Source organism: Oncorhynchus gorbuscha, linkage group LG24 (assembly GCF_021184085.1).
Source record: "Oncorhynchus gorbuscha isolate QuinsamMale2020 ecotype Even-year linkage group LG24, OgorEven_v1.0, whole genome shotgun sequence".
NCBI lineage: Eukaryota > Metazoa > Chordata > Actinopteri > Salmoniformes > Salmonidae > Oncorhynchus > Oncorhynchus gorbuscha.
This window is the reverse complement of record NC_060196.1, coordinates 18,627,559-18,648,632: the sequence shown is the minus strand read 5'-3', so window position 1 is coordinate 18,648,632 and position 21,074 is coordinate 18,627,559. Positions and strand designations below refer to the sequence as shown.

The window sequence follows — 21,074 nt, the reverse complement described above, 5'->3', positions numbered from 1 at the left end:
TCTCTATGTCCCCTATCTTCCAGGCCGGCTCGGTCCTCCCCTCCCGCTCCGTGGCTTGACGACTCATTGCGAGCTCACAGAACAGGGCTCCGGGCAGCCGAGCGGAAATGGAGGAAAACTCGCCTCCCTGCGGACCTGGCATCCTTTCACTCCCTCCTCTCTACATTTTCCTCCTCTGTCTCTGCTGCTAAAGCCACTTTCTACCACTCTAAATTCCAAGCATCTGCCTCTAACCCTAAGAAGCTCTTTGCCACCTTCTCCTCCCTCCTGAATCCTCCTCCCCCCCCCTCCTCCCTCTCTGCAGATGACTTCGTCAACCATTTTGAAAAGAAGGTCGACGACATCCGATCCTCGTTTGCTAAGTCAAACGACACCGCTGGTTCTGCTCACAGTGCCCTACCCTGTGCTCTGACCTCTTTCTCCCCTCTCTCTCCAGATGAAATCTCGCGTCTTGTGACGGCCGGCCGCCCAACAACCTGCCCGCTTGACCCTATCCCCTCCTCTCTTCTCCAGACCATTTCCGGAGACCTTCTCCCTTACCTCACCTCGCTCATCAACTTATCCCTGACCGCTGGCTACGTCCCTTCCGTCTTCAAGAGAGCGAGAGTTGCACCCCTTCTGAAAAAACCTACACTCGATCCCTCCGATGTCAACAACTACCGACCAGTATCCCTTCTTTCTTTTCTCTCCAAAACTCTTGAACATGCCGTCCTTGGTCAGCTCTCCCGCTATCTCTCTCAGAATGACCTTCTTGATCCAAATCAGTCAGGTTTCAAGACTAGTCATTCAACTGAGACTGCTCTTCTCTGTATCACGGAGGCGCTCCGCACCGCTAAAGCTAACTCTCTCTCCTCTGCTCTCATCCTTCTAGACCTATCGGCTGCCTTCGATACTGTGAACCATCAGATCCTCCTCTCCACCCTCTCCGAGTTGGGCATCTCCGGCGTGGCCCACGCTTGGATTGCGTCCTACCTGACAGGTCGCTCCTACCAGGTGGCGTGGCGAGAATCTGTCTCCTCACCATGCGCTCTCACCACTGGTGTCCCCAGGGCTCTGTTCTAGGCCCTCTCCTATTCTCGCTATACACCAAGTCACTTGGCTCTGTCATAACCTCACATGGTCTCTCCTATCATTGCTATGCAGACGACACACAATTAATCTTCTCCTTTCCCCCTTCTGATGACCAGGTGGCGAATCGCATCTCTGCATGTCTGGCAGACATATCAGTGTGGATGACGGATCACCACCTCAAGCTGAACTTCGGCAAGACGGAGCTGCTCTTACTCCCGGGGAAGGACTGCCCGTTCCATGATCTCGCCATCACGGTTGACAACTCCATTGTGTCCTCCTCCCAGAGCGCTAAGAACCTTGGCGTGATCCTGGACAACACCCTGTCGTTCTCAACTAACATCAAGGCGGTGGCCCGTTCCTGTAGGTTCATGCTCTACAACATCCGCAGAGTACGACCCTGCCTCACACAGGAAGCGGCGCAGGTCCTAATCCAGGCACTTGTCATCTCCCGTCTGGATTACTGCACCTCGCTGTTGGCTGGGCTCCCTGCCTGTGCCATTAAACCCCTACAACTCATCCAGAACGCCGCAGCCCGTCTAGTGTTCAACCTTCCCAAGTTCTCTCACGTCACCCCGCTCCTCCGCTCTCTCCACTGGCTTCCAGTTGAAGCTCGCATCCGCTACAAGACCATGGTGCTTGCCTACGGAGCTGTGAGGGGAACGGCACCTCAGTACCTCCAGGCTCTGATCAGGCCCTACACCCAAATAAGGGCACTGCGTTCATCCACCTCTGGCCTGCTCGCCTCCCTACCACTGAGGAAGTACAGTTCCCGCTCAGCCCAGTCAAAACTGTTCGCTGCTCTGGCTCCCCAATGGTGGAACAAACTCCCTCACGACGCCAGGACAGCGGAGTCAATCACCACCTTCCGGAGACACCTGAAACCCCACCTCTTTAAGAAATACCTAGGATAGGATAAAGTAATCCTTCTCCCCCCTTAAAATATGTAGATGCACTATTGTAAAGTGGCTGTTCCACTGGATGTCATAAGGTGAATGCACCAATTTGTAAGTCGCTCTGGATAAGAGCGTCTGCTAAATGACTTAAATGTAAATGTCTAGCAACTCGAAGGTTGCGTGTTTGAACCTCATCATGGACAACTTTAGTGTTTTTGTTAATTATCAACTTTTTTTTATTTTACCAGGCAAGTCAGTTAAGAACAAATTATTTTATTTTCAATGATGGCCTAGGAACAGTGGGTTAACTGCCTGTTCAGGGGCAGAACGACAGATTTGTACCTTGTCAGCTCAGGGGTTTGAACTTGCAACCTTCCGGTTACTAGTCCAACACTCTAACCACTAGGCTACATTGCCGCAACTATTACTACATTTGAGCTACTTTGCAATAATTTTGCATGTTAGATAATCCTTTCCCTAACGTTAACCCTTTAACCCAACTCCTAGCCCTAACCTTAACCCTAACCTTAACTGCTAACCATAGCCCCTAGCCCCTAGCATAGCTAACGTTAGCCACCGAGCTAACGTTAGAGTTAGCTTACTAGACAAATTGTAATTTGTAACATATCATACGTTTTGCAAATTTCGTAACATGTACGAATTTCAATTCGGAACATATCATACGAAATGGATGATAGACATCCACAAATTGATACATACCATATGAAACGTAACATATAATTCTAATTGGAGTGTCCCAGATTTACATTTACTATATTATGTCTACCCCTGAGTGCAGCTTGAACCAGCAGCAGATCCTATCGTCTGATAATGTACTGGTTGCATTTGATGATTTGGGATGCTATGAAATAGAGGTCAAGCAGTAGTTCTCCCTTATCTTAAAATTTAGACGCTTAGTATCCTTCATTGGATATCTTTTATTGGCCCCAAGTTATCACAGCCATTCCAATAGCGAGGGACTTAATCGTGCCATAAAACAATGTGGCGTTTGAACACCTCAGTCAAGAGATGAGATAGTGGGAGGGAAAGTATGTGTGTGTTTAGGGAGAGGGCTTTCACTTTATAAGGAGCTCATTTGACAGATGGTAGGGACGCATTAGATAAAATGTTTGCTCAGCAAGAGTCTAAATGGTGAGTTATTTGTCTCTAGGGATGATGTTCAAAACTGGGAGCATTTAACCCAGGGAAAGGATTTGGTTACATGTGTACAGTTCTTTCATGTTTTAACATTAGTAGAAAGTCTAAAGACAGTAGGGAATCAACTTCCCCTCCTTCAAGGTCCATTAACATGTCAAGTTTGCATGTTTGATTCCCAGTGCATCTAGGCCTATCTGTGTGTAGCATAATCCAACTGAATTTCTATAATTATTTATTTGTTTTAATTTGTTTGATTCACAATAGAAGAGTTATGATAGAAGATGCCCGTGAAATACGCAGTGACCTTATGAAGTATCTTGGTAGAAATGGCTCAAACTTTCAAAGAAGAGGTCCTTTGAGAGTCATGAATTCATAATATATTTGCATAGGAGCAAGGACATGTTGCTTTCGCTGTGTTGAATATTGCATCGGCTCAGAAGCTTATGTAAGCTGTCTGTCTGGTTGTATCCCAAATGGCACCGTATTCCCTGTATAGTGCACTACTTTTGACCAGGGTCTATAGTTCTCTGGTGAAAAGCTCTGGTGAAAAGTGGTGCACGATAGAGAATAGGGACTCCAACTTTGATTTTTTTTTGTCGTTCATTCTGGAAGAGAGATTCATTTTCATAAGGGACATGTACATTTTCAGTTACTAGAGCTACTTACACTGGCCTATAATGTTCAATCAGAAAATACAGGCTCCATCCGAGCACTAATCTCAATCTTAATCTCAATCTTTCAAAGTATTTGATTAATCCCTTTTCTTTCCTGAATCCGATCAGGATTTGTCTAATAAAAGCCCCCGTTGTTCACATCGTTGCCTAACATCCCCCCCAGACAGTGAATGGTAGATGTATTAATCTGTTGTTTGTGCTAGTTGTTGTCAATATTCATAACAGTAGATGGATGAGGTTTTCGTCTACACTCAAAACATTTCAATCCTCGACTCGTCAGGTACAGTGACACATTTTGCTCTGAATAACACATATTGCACGACAGGAGTTGCGGTGGATTCAGTGACGTAGGAAAGTGGATAGACCAGAGTAGACAAGTCCACGAGCAGAGAAGACTGAAAGCAGTATTGTGATCCCCCTAGGGCACATTATTGCTGCAATCTGTCATCTCCTGCCTTATCTGAATGACAGTCAGGTGTACAACTGAAATGTGTGTTTCACATTTAACCCACTAAATCAGATGTGTGGGGGGCTGCCATAATTGATATACATGTCTTCAAGGCCTGTGGAACAGTGTGTTAACTGCCTTGCTCAGGGGCAGATCGACAGCTTTTTGTCAGCTCTGGGATTCAATCCTTTAGTTTACTGGCCCAATGCTCTAACCACTAGGCTACCTGCCGCCCTGGGTGCCTCTGCTGCTTTTGCCAGTGACTGTTGTACAGTGTGTACTGGAAGCATCTGTCCCTGTTTGCCACACACACCCATAAGGTGTCATTTCATATCCTTTTCATTAAAAGAGATTGTTTGGCTGAGAGGCTCTTTTGTCTGGGTATCTGGGTAACTGTGTTTATGTATGTCTGTGTAAATGCCTGCGTGTGTTTAATCTCACACAGTTGACATATCCACCTGCTCGCCCCATCGTTTGCTCTGCCTCACTCACACTCCGTCTCCCCTTACTGTTTCTATGTGCGTGTGTGTGCGTGCTTGAGTGTGTGTCACCCACCTCCCCATCTGATGTGTCAGAGAAGGGGGAAGTCAGGAAGCCGGTATGCTGTACTAAACTGAACAAAGCCTAAGCTGCCCATGTTTTCCTAGCGAGTTTGGTTTGAAAGAGAATATAAATATACAGTGTAGATATGACTAGACAGCCCAGGCAGAGGACTGTTTCTATGACATAGTGTGCTGATTTTACTATAGTATCTTGAAAAGGAGCCTGTACAGAAAACACTGATCCCGGTATGACACATTCATTCCATGATGGTGACCGTTGAAAAGACAGATGTGGACAAGATTCACTGTCACAAGGTCAACAAGCAGTCCTACTGAGGTAAACACAACTAAAACGAGGCTAAGAGATATGACGAAGACACGAAAGAAGGCCATAGGCAATTTGACTACCTTACACACGTAGACAAGTCCAGATCAAGAACTTTTTGAGGGATCTAAAACAGAGAAGTTCAAAATCACGGGAGCCATACCCCCACTGAGCTCTCCGCAAAGCTGCTCTCCTCTAATAAGCATTTCCGCTGCGATGATGGCGGATGCAGGATTGGCTTAATCCCAGAGAGGCGGACCCTCTCTGCCCCGACTGTGCGAGTGAAAAGCCCCGGCGCTGCGGGGGTTAACGAGCACTCAGACTGTGTGTGTGTCTGTGTGTGTGTCTGTGTGTGTTTGTGCTGGGGTTAACAAGCACTCAAACAGCCACAGGAAGTAACCTCTCTCGGGGACGCCGGATTACAACTCGCCCTCTGATCTGGAGGAGGATTTGTCTCCTCAGCCCCCAATATTGGAGTAGTGAATGAGAAGATGGTGGTGGGCTAGGGGGAAAGTAATATGACACATGGTCGAGGGAAAGAATGTCACCCGAGAGTTGGGGAACCACACACACACACATCCAATATCAGGTCTCTGCCACCCCCCCTTTCCCCCTATTGTGTAGAATCTGGCCACACTATCCTCAGGGCTTAAAAGCCAGCTTCAACAATCCACACTACCTCTCCTTTAAAGATAAACTTTAAAGAAGCCTTTGTGCGTCCATCTTAACCCTTTCTCTCTGTGGCGGGGGGGGGGGGGGCACATCGTGCCCAGTAGTTAATGAGGCTGGGTGGGGTATCCCTGTCACTGGTAAAGACGGATGGGGGTGGGAACGCTGCAGGCCTGACAACAGGTGGACTACCACAATGAGATCCTCAACAGTCTGTCTGGGCTCACTCACTCTCAGTACAGCAGGTGGATGGATGTATTGTAGCTAGACACTCATTCCAACTCTGTCTGTTGCCTTCAGGGAATTTTACAGAGTTACAAATAGTTTACTGTCTCTTTAGAAGGAAGCAGACACTCTTGTTGTCGTCTTCTTGGGGTCCTGTCTTCTCTTTTGTCTCAAGATGCCCCAAACTAGCACTGCTGTTTTAAGCTGTCATTGACAGTTAGCGTTATTTGAACATCTGTGGGAATGCTCTGACTTTAAAATTATATACACTGAGTGTACAAAAAATTAAGTACAACTTCCTAATGTTGATTTGCACCCCCCACCCCCTCCCTTTTTCCCTCAAACAGCCTCAAAGGATTCTACCAGGCGTCAAAAGCGTTTCACAGGTATGCTGGCCCATGTTGACTCCAATGCTTATCGCAGTTGTGTTAAGTTGACTGGAAACTGTTGAGCGTGAAAAACCCAGCAGAGTTGTAGTTCTTGACACAAACCGGTGCACCTGGCACATACTACCATACCCCGTTCAAAGGCACTTAAATCTTTTGTCTTTCCTATTCACCCCTGAATGGTACACATATACAATCCATGTCTCAATTGTCTCAAGGCTTAAAAATCCTTCTTTAACCTGTTTCTTCCCCTTCGTCTACACTGATTGAAGTAGATTTAACAAGTGAGCGATCATAGCTTTCATCTGTATTCACCTGGTCAGTATATGTCATGAAAAGAGCATGTGTTCTTAATGTTTTCAAATCCAATTTTATTTGTCACATGCGCCGAACACAACAGTGAAATGCTTACAGTGAAATGCTTACTTTACAAGCCCTTAACCAACAATGCAGTTAAGAAAAATAAGTAGTTCAAATAAAAGTAACAAATAATTCAACAGCAGCAGTAAAATAACAATAGCGAGGCTATATACAGGGGGTATCGATACAGAATCAATGTGCTGGGACACCGGTTAGTCGAGGTAATTGAGGTAATATGTGCGTGTAGGTGGAGTTAAAGTTACCATGCATAGATGACAAACAGAGAGTATCAGCAGCATAAAAGAAGGGTCTGGGTAGCCCTTTGATTAACTGTTCAGGAGTCTTATGGCTTGGGGGTAGAAGCTGTTAAGAAGCCTTTTGGACCAAGACTTAGAGCTCTGGTACCGCTTGCCATGCGGTAGCAGAGAGAACAGTCTATGACTTGGGTGGCTGGAGTCTTCACAACTGTCTTGGTGTGTTTGAACAATGATAGTGTCATGTTTTGTCATATATTGTCATGTCTTGTCCCTGTGCTTTCTCTTCTATTCGTTTCCCCCTGCTGGTCTTATTAGGTTCTTTCCCTTTCTCTATCCCTCTCTCTCTCTATCGTTCCGTTCCTGCTCCCAGCTGTTCCTCATTCGTCCTAACTACCTCGTTTACTCTTTCACACCTGTCCCCTATTTTGCCCTCTGATTAAGTCCCTATTTCTCTCTCTGCTTTCTGCTTCTGTCCTTGTCGGATCCTTGTTTGATGTTTGCTGTACTGTGTCCTTGTTCCGTCCTGTTGTGTTTTTGCCTTCTTCAGATGCTGTGTGTGAGCAGGTGTCTATATCAGCTACGGCCTGCGCCTACCCGAAGCGACCTGCAGTCTGTGGTCGCATCTCCTGTTGTTCCCCTCTACTGACTAGAGGGTTTCAGTTATTCCTGTTTGGACATTACCTGTGATAGTATCCAGGATTATCGTTTTTTGTTAAAGACTGGAATAAACTCTGTTTCTGTTAAGTCGCTTTTGGGTCCTCATTCACCTGCATAACAGATAGTTTGTTTGTGATGGTGTTGGAGTCGTGCCTGGCCATGCAGTCATGAGTGAACAGGGAGTACAGGAGAGTACTGAGCACGCACCCCTGAGGGGCCCCTGTGTTTACGATCAGCGTGGCGGATGTGTTGTTACCCTTGTTATATACCCTTACCACCCTTACCACCTGGGAGCGGCCCGGAAGGAAGAACAGGATCGTCCCGGAAGGAAGACCAGGATCCAGTTGCAAAGGGAGGTGTTTAGTCCCAGGGTCCTTAGCTTCGTGATGAGCATTGAGGGCACTATAGTGTTGAATGCTGAGCTGTAGTCAATGAATAGCATTCTCACATAGGTGTTCCTTTTGTCCAGGTCTGAAATGGCAGTGTGGAGTGCAATAGAGATTGCATCATCTGTGGATCTGTTGGGGCGGTATGCAAATTAGGGTGGGCCTAGGGTTTCTGGGAGAATGGTGTTGATGTGAGCCATGACTAGCCTTTCAAAGCACTTCATGGCTACAGACGTGAGTGCTACGGGTCGGTAGTCATTTAGTTAGGTTACCTTAGTGTTCTTGAGCACAGGGACTATGGTGGTCTGCTTGAAACATGTTGGTATTACAGACTCAGTCATGGACAGGTTGAAAATGTCAGTGAAGACACTTGCCAGTTAGTCAGCGCATGCTCGGAGTACACATCCTGGTAATCCATCTGGCCCTGCGGCCTTGTGAATGTTGACCTGTTCAAAGGTCTTACATCGGCTACGGATAGCGTGATCACACAGTCGTCCAAAACTCTAGAGCTCATCCCGTTTATTGTCCAGTGATTGCATGTTCGCCAATAGAACGGAGGGTAGAAGCGATTTGTCCACTCTCCGTCGTAGTCTCATCCGGTATCTCACACGCCGGCCTCTACAGCGCCGTCCCCTCTTTCTTCGAATGTTCGTGATCTGGGCCTGATCAATATATCAATATATATTTCACTTCTGACTCGTTGAAGTAGAAGTCCTTGTCCAAATCGAGGTTAGTGATAGCTAACACAATTGGTCAGGAACCCGTAAAACTGCCTCCATTCCCTCTAGCCCTATTCCCTCCATCATGTGTGTGTGCATGTGCGTGTATCGTGCGTGCGCGCACACCATGCGACTCCGGAGCAGCTGACTTCATTGCAAATACATTATGAAAACAACCAGATTAGAGGTCGACCGATTATGATTTTTTTTTCAACGCCGATACCGATTATTGGAGGTCCAAAAAAGCGATACCGATTAATCGGCCGATTTAAGAATAAAAATAAATGTAATTGTAATAATGACAATTACAACAATACTGAATTAACACTTATTTTAACTTCATATAATACATCAATAAAATCAATTTAGCCTCAAGTAGAAAATGAAACATGTTCAATTTGGTTTAAATAGTGTGATATGTGCTATGTAAGAAAGCTAACGTTTCAGTTCCTTGCTCAGAACATGAGAACATATGGTGGTTCCTTTTAACATGAGTCTTCAATATTCCCAGGTAAGAAGTTTTAGGTTGTAGTTATTATAGGACTATTTCCCTCCATACCATTTGTATTTTATTAACCGTTGACTATTGGATGTTCTTATAGACACTTTAGTATTGCCAGTTTAACAGTATAGTTTCCGTCCCTCTCCTCGCTCCTCCGTGGGTTCGAACCAGCAACACAACGACAACAGCCACCACATCGAAGCAGCGTTACCCATACAGAGCAAGGGAAACAACCACCCCAAGGCTCAGAGCGAGTGACGTTTGAAACGCTATTAGTGTGCGCTAACTAGCCAGCCATTTCACTTCGGTTACACCAGCCTCATCTCGGGAGTTGAAAGGTTTGAAGTCATAAACAGCGCAACGCTTGACGCACAACAAAGAGCTGCTGGCAAAACGCACAAAAGTGCTGTTTGAATGAATGTTTACGTGCCTGCTTCTGCCTACCACCGCTCAGTCAGATACTTAGATACTTGTATGCTCAGTCAGATTATATGCAACACAGGACACGCTAGATAATATCTAGTAATATCATTGACCATGTGTAGTTAACTAGTGATTATGATCAATTGTTTTTTATAAGATACGTTTAATGCTAGCTAGCAACTTACCTTGGTTTACTGCATTTGCGTAACAGGCAGTCTCCTTGTGGAGTGCAACGAGAGAGAGGTAGGTCGTTATTGTGTTGGACTAGTTAACTGTAAGGTTGCAAGATTGGATCCCCCAAGCTGACAAGGTGAAAATCTTTCTTTCTGCCTGTGAACGAGGCAGTTAACCCACCGTTCCTAGGCCGTCATTGAAAATAAGAATGTGTTCTTAACTGACTTGCCTAGTTAAATAAATATTAAATAAAGGTGTTAAAAAAAAACATTTATTCGGCAAATCGGCGCCCAAAAACACTGATTTCCGATTGTTATGAAAACTTGAAATCGGCCCTAATTAATCGGCCATTCCGATTAATCGGTCAACCTCTAAACCAGATAGGGGAGTGAGCCAGAGAAGGCGGCTATAGCAGCTTTAACCCCCTCCCTCCCACTGCCTGTTTTCCCAATAGCATCTCCTAGCATAGCCTAGCCTAGCCTACCTAATCACCACATATCTAGCAGCATCCTTTTAGAAGATGATTCACCATGGGGTCAAGTGCTCCTCACAGGTCCCATGAATAAGGCATGAGCGACTGGGGCGAGGACAGGACAGCTGAAGTTGCACTACGAGCAGGCAACACGAGGCCGGCCGTGACGTCAGCCGTATGAATTAGTAAAAGATCCCTGGGATCCGGTGGACAGGGCGCTAACTGATGTAGTGCCGTTGCCATGACACGGAAAGATCCAGAAAACAGCAGGCCTTTGGTTAAAATAGACTAAATTGTAAGCATAAAAGTCTTAAATCCCTGACCCAGGGTCAGTTTGATTTTGTTTTGGCTCAAATGGTTAATGATAGGGTTGGAGTAGGAAAGGCTAAGGGGCATACTGGAGCACTGATGTTTCCTGACTGATGTTTCCACTGTACCATTATTATGCCTCATATCCAGTTCCTTGTTTTGTCAGGTCAGCTATCCCTTTCCTTGTTTGGAAATAAATGGCTATCACATGACCAAGGCCATGTCAGCTTAGGTTGTGAGTGATGTGTTGTTCTGAAAGAGAGTTAGTCACCATCACAGAACTATGGGGGTTAATTTGAAAAGGGAGGAGGACCCTATTTGCCTTGCGTATGGTGATGGTCTTTTATCAAACAGACAAAGGGATTAGGATGAGAGAAATGTGATCGAGACTTCTGTCTTCCTATCCGTTTTCCGGAGGCTACTCCTTTCATTCTTATTATTTGACAAAACCTGAAAGTACTGTACAACAGAAGGTATTGTTAAAGCAGAACTTAAAGAGATGGCTCACTCAAATTACAAAATTATATATTGGTTTCCTTACCCTGTAAGCAGAAAAGATAGCAATCCATGCTTTGGTTTACTTTACCTTGCCACTTTCTCCAAACTTAGAAAAAAATCTTCCCGATATTAACATGCTTTGCATTGTATGCATGTACAAATCATCCTGAATTGAAATTGACTGTGTAGCTCAATAAAGTAACTTTAAGATGATTTTGGCATGTAACACAAAACAACATTTAAGCAATCAGGCTTTGCATGAAAAATCAATCACATTTATTTATAAAGCCCTTTTCACATCAGCTGATGTCACAAAGTGCTGTACAGAAACCCAGCCTAAAACCCCAAACAGCAAGCAATGCAGGTGTAGAAGCAAGGTGGCTAGGAAAAACTCCTTATGAAGGCCAGAACCTAGGAAGAAACCTAGAGAGGAACCAGGCTCTGAGGGGTGGCCAGTCCTCTTCTGGCTGTGCCGGGTGAAGATTATAACAGAACATGGACAAGATGTTCAAATGTTCATAGATGACCAGCAGGGCCAAATAATAATAATCACAGTGGTTGTCGAGGGTGCAACAGGTCAGCACCTCGGCAGTAATTGTCAGTTGGCTCTTTGATCATCGTGCCCGGACTGGTTCAAATGATTCCTTACAATAATAATTTATCATATTCAGGTGAAACTAAGGTCCTTTATTTATTTAACTAGGCAAGTCAATTAAGAACAAATTCTTACTTACAATGACCGCCTACCCCAGCAAAGCTGGGCTAATTGTGCACCGCCCTATAATACTCCTAATCATGACCGTATGTGATGCAGCCTGGATTCAAACCAGAGACTGGAGTGACGCCTCTTGCACTGAGACACAGTGCATCAGACCGCTGCGCCACTCGTTTAAGGTGGTTCGTTTGGTTTGAGGTACTTTTCTCTCAAAGTTGACCTTTATGTTTTGTGCCGCTCCTGTGGCAACAGCTGTCTTTGTGATATCAGGTGCTTTGCATATTGAAATGTGGGTTGTTGTGCGAATGTCCATGGAGTATTACTCCCTTTATGCAAAGGTCTAAGATGATGTCACTCATGTAGTAGATTGGTCAGTCCACTCCCAGTCATAAACGGAGGTCAGTAGAACAACATATCATCCAATCTATGATATTTAACTCCTACATGAGAAAACATCCATAGAGAAGTGGACTGGGAACTTCAGTACAAATGAAAATGAATACAATTCAATGGTTTAATACTCTAAAACTATATTCAAATCCACAAAGGGAAAGTGTAAAGAAATGGCATGTTCGCTAACCTGTGGAAAACTAAATACGCCCCTGGCAAATCCATGTTGTGCTTTGGATACCTTCCAGTAACCCTGGGCGTAAGTATGTGTAGACTAGTGTCACCGGACATTTTACACCCAGCAGGTTGACTTCAAGGACTTCAAAAGAGTAATGGAGTCTGTCATATCCCTATTGTGGTTTCCCCTCGACCGGGGTGGTTCCCCCTTCTCTCTTTTGATGTGTCGCACCCCTCAATTTCCCCTAATTTAGATTATCCTGGGGACAACATGCATGACTGCCCCCGAATAATCCTCTCTTGTGTTGTTTTTGTACATCCCTATAGGTCCATGGTGGTTCCCCCAATGACGACCTCCACAGAACGCTCCAGAACCCTAACAAGGCCCAGTTTGAAGTGATGGTATACCAGCAGCAAGATGGAGACAGACGGAATTAGAGAGCATGTTAACCTCGCCGTGACTAGACAGAACGTCTCTTGCGCTCGAGCTATTTTGACATTTAACCCTTGACCCGTGATTTTATTCGTTTTTAAAACCACAGAGAGTTTATGATTCCTTCGACATACCTGAATAACTTGAGTTTAAGTTGCGTGAAAGGTTGTTAGTTGATTGGACTACTTCAAACTCTCGAGAGTGAAATTGAGGGCAGAGAGAATCTGACGCAGTGGCCTCTCAGAATTAGGCCCCACCCCAATGGTGCGCTAGTGTGATGCATGTTATGAGCAGCCCGTCGCTGGCTAATGAGACAGAGAGCTGCAGCAGTGAGTGCAGCAGCGCCGCCACCACCACCAGCACCACCTCCGACCTCTCCCCAATGTCGGGCCACACCCCCCCACCTTCTAATCTCCCCTCTCCCTTCCCCAACGAACCCCCCCTGCACTCTACCACACTACCCCACCACTACGCCCCACCGTCACCACCACCCCTTCCCCCAAACGCCCCTCCTCCCCCTCCCCCTCCCCCACCATCAACCTCCCTCTCCAGCCATGGTGTGCGGAAGAAGCGGAGGGTGCGGAGCTTTTTCTGGAAGCCCATCCCGGAGGAGAAGGTGCGGGGCCAGCCCAACATCTGGACCATGGCGGTGCGCTGCCAGCAGCAGTACCAGATCGACGTGCGCTCTGTGGAGGAGCTGTTCGGCCAGCAGGAGGAGGCGCAGGGCCGGGAGGGTGTGCCCGCCACTGGTGGATGCTCCTCAGCCCGCATCACCCGGTCCCGGTCCTTTAAGGAGAACAAGGACGAGGTGAGTATGACTGGGTAGATTGTGATTGGTGGATGTGGATACGCCCTGACCTGTTTATGTTTTACTGGTGGAATTACAGGACATAAGAGTGCTGGTAGGTCCACTTCACTAGAAAAAGACGTTAGCAGTATTAATGTGCTTAACAATGAGTTTTGGGTTTGCGCTAACATGACTAAGATTGACTGGTTGGAATGGCAGTTTGCTCTGTAGTAAAAACAATATAACAAAACATAAATGGACAGCAACAAGAGCAGTATAGACAGACAGTATACTGTACCTGAACTCACTGTACTTATCACAGAACACAAGCGTACACAACTACTTAACAGCACAGCAAATTCAGCTTTGTCTCGAGGGATGGAAATAATACTAACGGATACAAAAGCCAATAGTACACCCACAAACCTGCCATTATTCATAGCACTGAGCCACTGGTCAGTCATGTCAACCAATGCAGTGGTAGTGGAGTGGTTTTTGTGATAATCATGCTGATTGGCTGTAATCAGATCATTATTTTCCATGTACTCCTGTATTTGTCTACTCACAATAACCCCCGATATCTTACTGAGTGAAGGGAATAGACTAATTGGTTGACTATTGGCAGGGGTAATGGGTTCTTTGCTGTCTTTCGGGATAGGACACAGTTTAGCATGCTTCCATACATTTGCCAACGTCCCCTTTTCCAGTGACCATTTCAATATGTATTTCAGTGGAGCTGCTGTGATAGAAGAAAACTGAGGATGGATCAACAACATTGTAGTTACTTTACAATTCTAAATCAAATCAAATCGAGCCATATTTATACAACACATTTCAGACGTGGAATGCAACGCAATGTGCTTTACATTTACATTACATTTAAGTCATTTAGCAGACGCTCTTATCCAGAGCGACTTACAAATTGGCTTTACAGGAAGAAAAGAAACGAAGAAAAAACGATGAAAATAAAATAGGAAATATTTATACAACACATTTCAGACGTGGAATGCAACGCAATGTGCTTTACAGGAAGAAGAAAAAACGAAGAAAAAACGATGAAAATAAAATAGGAAATATTTACTGCACATATGATACAAAACAAAAGAACAACTAAAAAGCACCCTAAGGAAAAGCAAAGCTAATAATATATGTTTTAAGATCTTTGTTTTAAATATGTCTACAGTTTCAGCCGCCCTCAGTTTCTATGGCAGGCTATTCCAGTGGCTGGGGGCATAATGACTAAAGGCTGCCTCTCCATGCTTCTTGGTCCTAGGCTTTGGGATAGTTAAAAGGTCAGTGCCAGAGGACCTGAGGAACCTACCGGGTACATAACTTAAAAGCATGTCTGACATGTATTGAGGGGGCATAATCGTGGATTGATTTAAAAACGAACCTAATTGACAGAGCGAAGAAGGAAACCATGCATCATACAAAATATTCTAAAACATGCATAAAAAACTTTTTGTCCTGAATAAAAAGTGTTATGTTTGGAGAAAATCTAGCACTTTACTGAGTACTGCTCTTCATTATTTTCAAGCATAGTGGTGGTTGCATCATGTAATGGGTATGTTTGTAATCGTTCAAAAACAGAAAACATTAACAAGTGACTAATAAGGGATCATAACTTTCACCTGGATTCACCTGGTCATGGAAAGAGAATGTGTTCTTAATGTTTTGTATAGTCATTGTAGATTGCCATAGATTATTTCCCAAAATTATTGAAGATCCCAAAATTACCGGTAGCTTTGCAACCCGAATCTAGCATCACCATCATTCCCACATATATCCTCCTGTACTGAATCATGTTCCTCTCTTTCTACTGTTCTCAGATCAGCATTCTGGACTCCAAGCGGGGCATGAACGTGGGCATTTTCCTCAAGCAATTCAAGAAGTAAGTCTTCCTCCGGTTCTGTTAGATTAGTTTACATAAAGCGTGCATGAAATTCCACCGATCGGCCTGAGAGAGAGAAACGAGACGCCTTGTGCGAAACACAACGCCGTTGTGTAACTGGTGGCGTCCTTAGTCCGGCACGCTAGGTTGACCACTTGGGGATAAGGTCACGTGTGTGTGCATGGATGTCTGTAATTCTGTATTTACATTTGAGTCATTTAGCAGACGTTCTTATCCTGAGCGACTTACCTGAGTAATTCGTAAAAAAAAAAAAAATGTATTTAACCAGGCAAGTCAGTTAAGAACACATTCTTATTTTCAATGACAGCCTGGGAACAGTGGGTTAACTGCCTGTTCAGGGGCAGAACAACAGATTTTTACCTTGTCAGTTTGGGGGTTTGAACTTGCAACCTTCCAGTTACTAGTCCAATGCTCTAACCACTAGGCTACGCTGCCGCCCCAGTAATTAGGGTTATGTGCCTTGCTTAAGGCACATCTTTCACCTAGTCGGCTTGGGGATTGAAACCACCGACTTTATGATTACCAGCCCAACGCTCTAACTGCTAGGCTAACTGCTGCCGCTGCCCCTGTATAGTTGTCATTGGGTTTAGGGCAGTGGTTCTCATTCCAGGTCCTGAGGACACAAAGGGATGCACATTTTTGTTTTTTTCTTCGCACTACACACCTGATTTAAATCATCAAAGCTTAATGGTGATTTGATTTTGCTTGGGCAGAAAAACTACATTTTCACCGCTTTGGGTCTCCAGGAAACGGTTTGAGAACCACTGGGTTAGGTTATTTCCATAGAAGGGCGAGGCCAATTATATTACAACTAGTTTGAACTGTCTGTGCCTGTTGCGTTTGCTGTTCAAAGCGTGACCTATGAGTAACCTTTATTTGTGTTTACCGAACTCGTGTCCTGTGTTTGTATGTGCATTGCGTGTTTGTCCAGGTGTTTGTGTGTGTGTTTTTTTGAGTATATCTCTGTGCAGGTGTGTGCGTGCATGTGCATGCATGCATGCTCCCACACGCTCCCAAATGCGCCATTTGTCTGTTTCTCTGTACCTGTCTCCATAGCAGCCAGGTGCTTAGTGAACAGTCCAGCTCTCCTCCCACTGGTCCCTAGAGTAATCAGACACAGCTTTAGGCCTTATTTTATCTGGCTGACTGTTCCATCGTGAAACAACGTAGCTCAAATGCTAAATGGTCCCAACTCCCAAGGTGACCTACCATGCGCTCAGACTGAAGTGCTCTCTGATGCCTTACTACTCTATATAGGAAGACACGTTATTGTCCACAACTTGCCATGACAGTATAGTTTTTAAATCAAAATGCTACTGAAATCCTTTGGGTAAATTCTAACTTGTTTGCCAATCTTTTTATGCTTGTCATTGTCTTATTTGGCAAGGCGACACTGCTGCACAGTTGGATGCAGAAACCGTGTCTGCAGGCTACAATTTCCCTAAATGCCAAGAAAAGCTAGATGATAAAGGTTTCCGATTATGTATTAAACTTCGTCATCACCGGGCTGACCACAAAGGACATAGCGGTATCGTAACGAAGTTTCTCGTCTAAGACTTTTGAAAACTCACATAAGGATCAGAGTCCCTTGTCTGAAAGCCCCCAAGCTCCATGCTTTCTGTCCTATTTGAGTGTCTTAGATCTAATTTATATCTTACATGTACACAACAAAAATACAGAATTAGCTACGCAAATAGGAGGTCCTGCGTTCTTGCAAAGCAAAAATATGTAAACGTGTGCAGCAATGCCATTTTGTAACTTAACGCAATTACGCAGGATCGGCATTTTTCATATTTCATTGCGTTCTTGCGTTGCGTACATATGTAAATTATAAATAAGGCTTTTTAAGCAGTATTTTTAATGAAAAACCCCTGGAGTTGGTTTTTTAATCAAAGTATTTCTTTACCTAGCCTGACTGGGCACATACTGTATAATTCAGTGTGTGTGTGACTGCTGGCAGTGCTCTCCTCAGCTCACACACACAGTTAATAAGTATGGCATGGGGACATGGCCTGCAGAAGAAGTATAGTCTGCCCTTACCACATCACTGTCTGTGTGTGTGTCCTTCAAAGGCCACAAGTTGTTTTATGTTAAAAAAATATATAATTTCTTTGGACCATTTCCTACATTTACTGAGGAATATAGCAGTATTGACCCTGAAGAAATCTACTCAGGAACCGACACCACATACAATACACATTCACACAAAATACAGTCACAGAGAAGGTTTTAGTAATATCACAAAACGGACCCTCAGATTATCTGGGTTGATAATCCAGGAGAAAAGGTCCACATTGTTTCATTCATTTTTAATTGGTGGCGATAGCTTTGGCTAGCAATAAGTCCTATGTATTACATAAGCAGTCTGGAGTGGCTAATGCTAACACACTGTGGTGTGGTAGACTGGGAGAGAGTTGTAGCTCGGGATTTGCATGCCAGCACAGAGCATGTGCTGTATACACTGAGCTTGTACAACTGATGTACAACACATTTGACACAATGGGTGTGATTCAACTGATATTTTTGTGATACTAATTGTTACAATGCTTGTGTAATTATTTTTGTCCAGAAATACTCTCCCTTGTATCACAATGGTTGTGGCCAGTTTTTTTTCATCAATAAGTGCATCGATGACGCCGTCCCCACAGTGACCATACGTGCTTACATCAACCAGAAGTCATGGATTACAGGCAACATCCGCACTGAGCTAAAGGTTAGAGCTGCCGCTTTCAAGGAGCAGCAATCTCACCCAGAAGCTTATAAAAAATCCTATGCCCTCTGACGAACCATCAAACAGGCAAAGCATCAATACAGGTCTAAGATTGAATCGTACCACAGCGGTTCCGATGCTCGTCGCATGTGGCAGGGCTTGCAAACTATTACAGACTACAAAGGGAAGCACAACCGCGAGCTGCCCAGTGACACAAGCCTACCAGATGAGCTAAATTACTTCTATGCTCACTTCGAGGCAAGTAACACTGAAGCATGCATGAGAGCATCAGCTGTTCTGGACGACTGTGTGATCACGCTCTCCGTAGCGATGTGAGTTAGACCTTCAAACAGGTCAATATTCACAAGGCCGCAGGGCCAGACGGATTACCAGGACGTGTACCTCGAGCATGCGCCGACCAACTGGCAAGTGTCTTCACTGACATTTTCAACCTGTCCCCAACTGAGTCTGTAATACTAACATGTTTCAAACAGACCACCATAGTCCCTGTCCCTAAGGTAACCTGCCTAAATGACTACCTTAGCCATGAAGTGCTTTGAAAGGCTGGTCATGGCTCACATCAACACCATTATCCCAAAAATCCTAGGCCCACTCCAATTTGCATACCGCCCTCAAAGCTAATCACTAAGCTAAGGACCCTGGGACTAAACACCTCCCTCTGCAACTGGATCCTGGACTTCCAGACAGGCCGCCCCCTGGTGGTAAGGGTAGGTAACAACACATCCACCACGCTGATCCTCGATACAGGGGCCCATCAGGGGTGCATGCTCAGTACCCTCCTGTACTCCCTGTTCACTCATGACTGCATGGCCAGGCACGACTCCAACACCATCATCAAGTTTGCCAAACAGTAGTAGGCCTGATCACCAACAGCGATGAGACAGCCTATAGGGAGGAGGTCAGAGACCTGGCCATGTGGTACCAGGACAACAACCTCTCCCTCAACGTGATCAAGACAAAGAAGATGATTGTGGACTATAGGAAAAGGAGGACTGAGCATGCCCACATTCTCATTGACAGGGCTGCAGTGGAGCAGGTTGATAACTTCAAGTTCCTTGGTGTCCACATCACCATCAAACTATCATAGTCCAAACACACCAAGACAGTCGTGAAGAGGGCACGACAAAGCCTAATTCCCTCTCAGGAGACTGAAAAGATTTGGAATAGGTCCTCAGATTCTCAAAAGGTTCTACAGCTGCACCATTGAGAGCATCCAGACTGGTTGCATCACTGCCTGGTATGGCAACTGCTCGGCCTCCTACCGCAATGCACAACAGAGGGTAGTGCATATGGCCCAGTACATCACTGAGGCCAAGATTCCCGCCATCCAGGACCTCTATACCAGGCGGTGTCAGAGGAAGCCCCTAAACATTGTCAATGACCCCAGCCACCCTAGTCATAGACTGTTCTCTCTGCCACCGCACGGCAAGCGGTACCGGAGCTTCAAGTCTAGGTCCAAAAGGCTTATTAACAGCTTCTATCCCAAGCCATAAGACTCCTAAACAGTTAATCAAAGGGCTACCCAGACCCTTCTTTTATGCTGCTGATACTCTCTGTTTGTCATCTATGCATGGTCACTTTAACTCTACCTACATGTACATATTACCTCAATTACCTCGACTAACTGGTGCCCCCTGCACATTGACTCTGTACCGGTACCATCTGTATATAGCCTCACTATTGTTAACTTACTGCTGCTGTTTAATGATTTTTTATTCTTATTTATTTATTTTTACATTGTTGGTTAAGGACTTGTATGTAAGCATTTCACTGTACCTGTTGTATTCGTCGCATGTGACAAATACAATTTGATATGATTTGATTTGAAATGCGTTTTACATCAGTTCTACAACTTGAGTGTGTACAGGGCCAGAGGGCTGATCTCATAGGACGTTTTGCATGGCTCTCCCTGGTATTTTCATAGCATTTGACTCTTATCACAAGAGCACCTATCAACACTGCCTCGTCCACACTGGACTTGGTCACTTTCGTTTATGTAACACAGTCGCTAGTGCAGTACAGTATATTGTTACTCACAGACAAATTTGTTGCTAACAGTAACTCGAACTACTTACAGTATGTTATTTGTTCATCATGTCGATTGGAATCTTGAATGCAGAAAAGAGGCAGGTGGATAATGCTAACAAGGCTAATTAGACATTTGAAACATACAGTTGAAGTAAGAAGTTTACATACACCTAAGCCAAATACATTTAATAAACTCAGTTTTTCACAATTCCTGACATTTAATCGTAGTAAAAATTCCCTGTTTTAGGTCAGTTAGGATCACCACTTTATTTTAAAAATGTGAAATGTCAGAATAATAGTAGAGAGAATTATTTATTTCCGTTTTTATTTCTTTCATCTCAGTCCCAGTGGGTCAGAAGTTTACATACACTCAATCTGTATTTGGTAGCATTGCCTTTAAATTGTTTAACTTGGGTCAAATGTTTCGGGTAGCCTCCCACAAGCTTCCCACAAATAAGTTTTGGCCCATTCCTCCTGACAGAGCTGGTGTAACTGAGTCAGGTTTGTAGGCCTCCTTGCTCGCACACACTTTTTCAGTTCTGCCCACAAGTTTTCTATAGGGTTGAGGTCAGGGCTTTGTGATGGCCACTCCAATACTTTGACTTTGTTGTCCTTAAGCCATGATGCCATCTATTTTGTGAAGTGCACCAGTCCCTCATGCAGAAAGCACCCCCACAACATGATGCTGCCACCCCCTTGCTTCACGGTTTGGATGGTGTTCTTTGGCTAGCAATCCTCCCCCTTTTTCCTCCA

At 44.8% G+C, this 21,074-nt stretch overlaps 1 protein-coding gene across 1 annotated transcript in view; it reads left to right on the top strand.

Moving 5' to 3' along the window:
• fhdc1 (FH2 domain containing 1) overlaps window positions 1–21,074 on the top strand; it is a 64,264-nt gene that overhangs the window by 17,564 nt on the left and 25,626 nt on the right. The window contains exons 2-3 of the mRNA XM_046327753.1: window positions 12,758–13,671; window positions 15,480–15,541. Coding sequence (XP_046183709.1) covers window positions 13,141–13,671; window positions 15,480–15,541 — 593 coding nt within the window. The 5' untranslated portion in view covers window positions 12,758–13,140. The remainder of the gene's footprint in view (window positions 1–12,757; window positions 13,672–15,479; window positions 15,542–21,074) is intronic.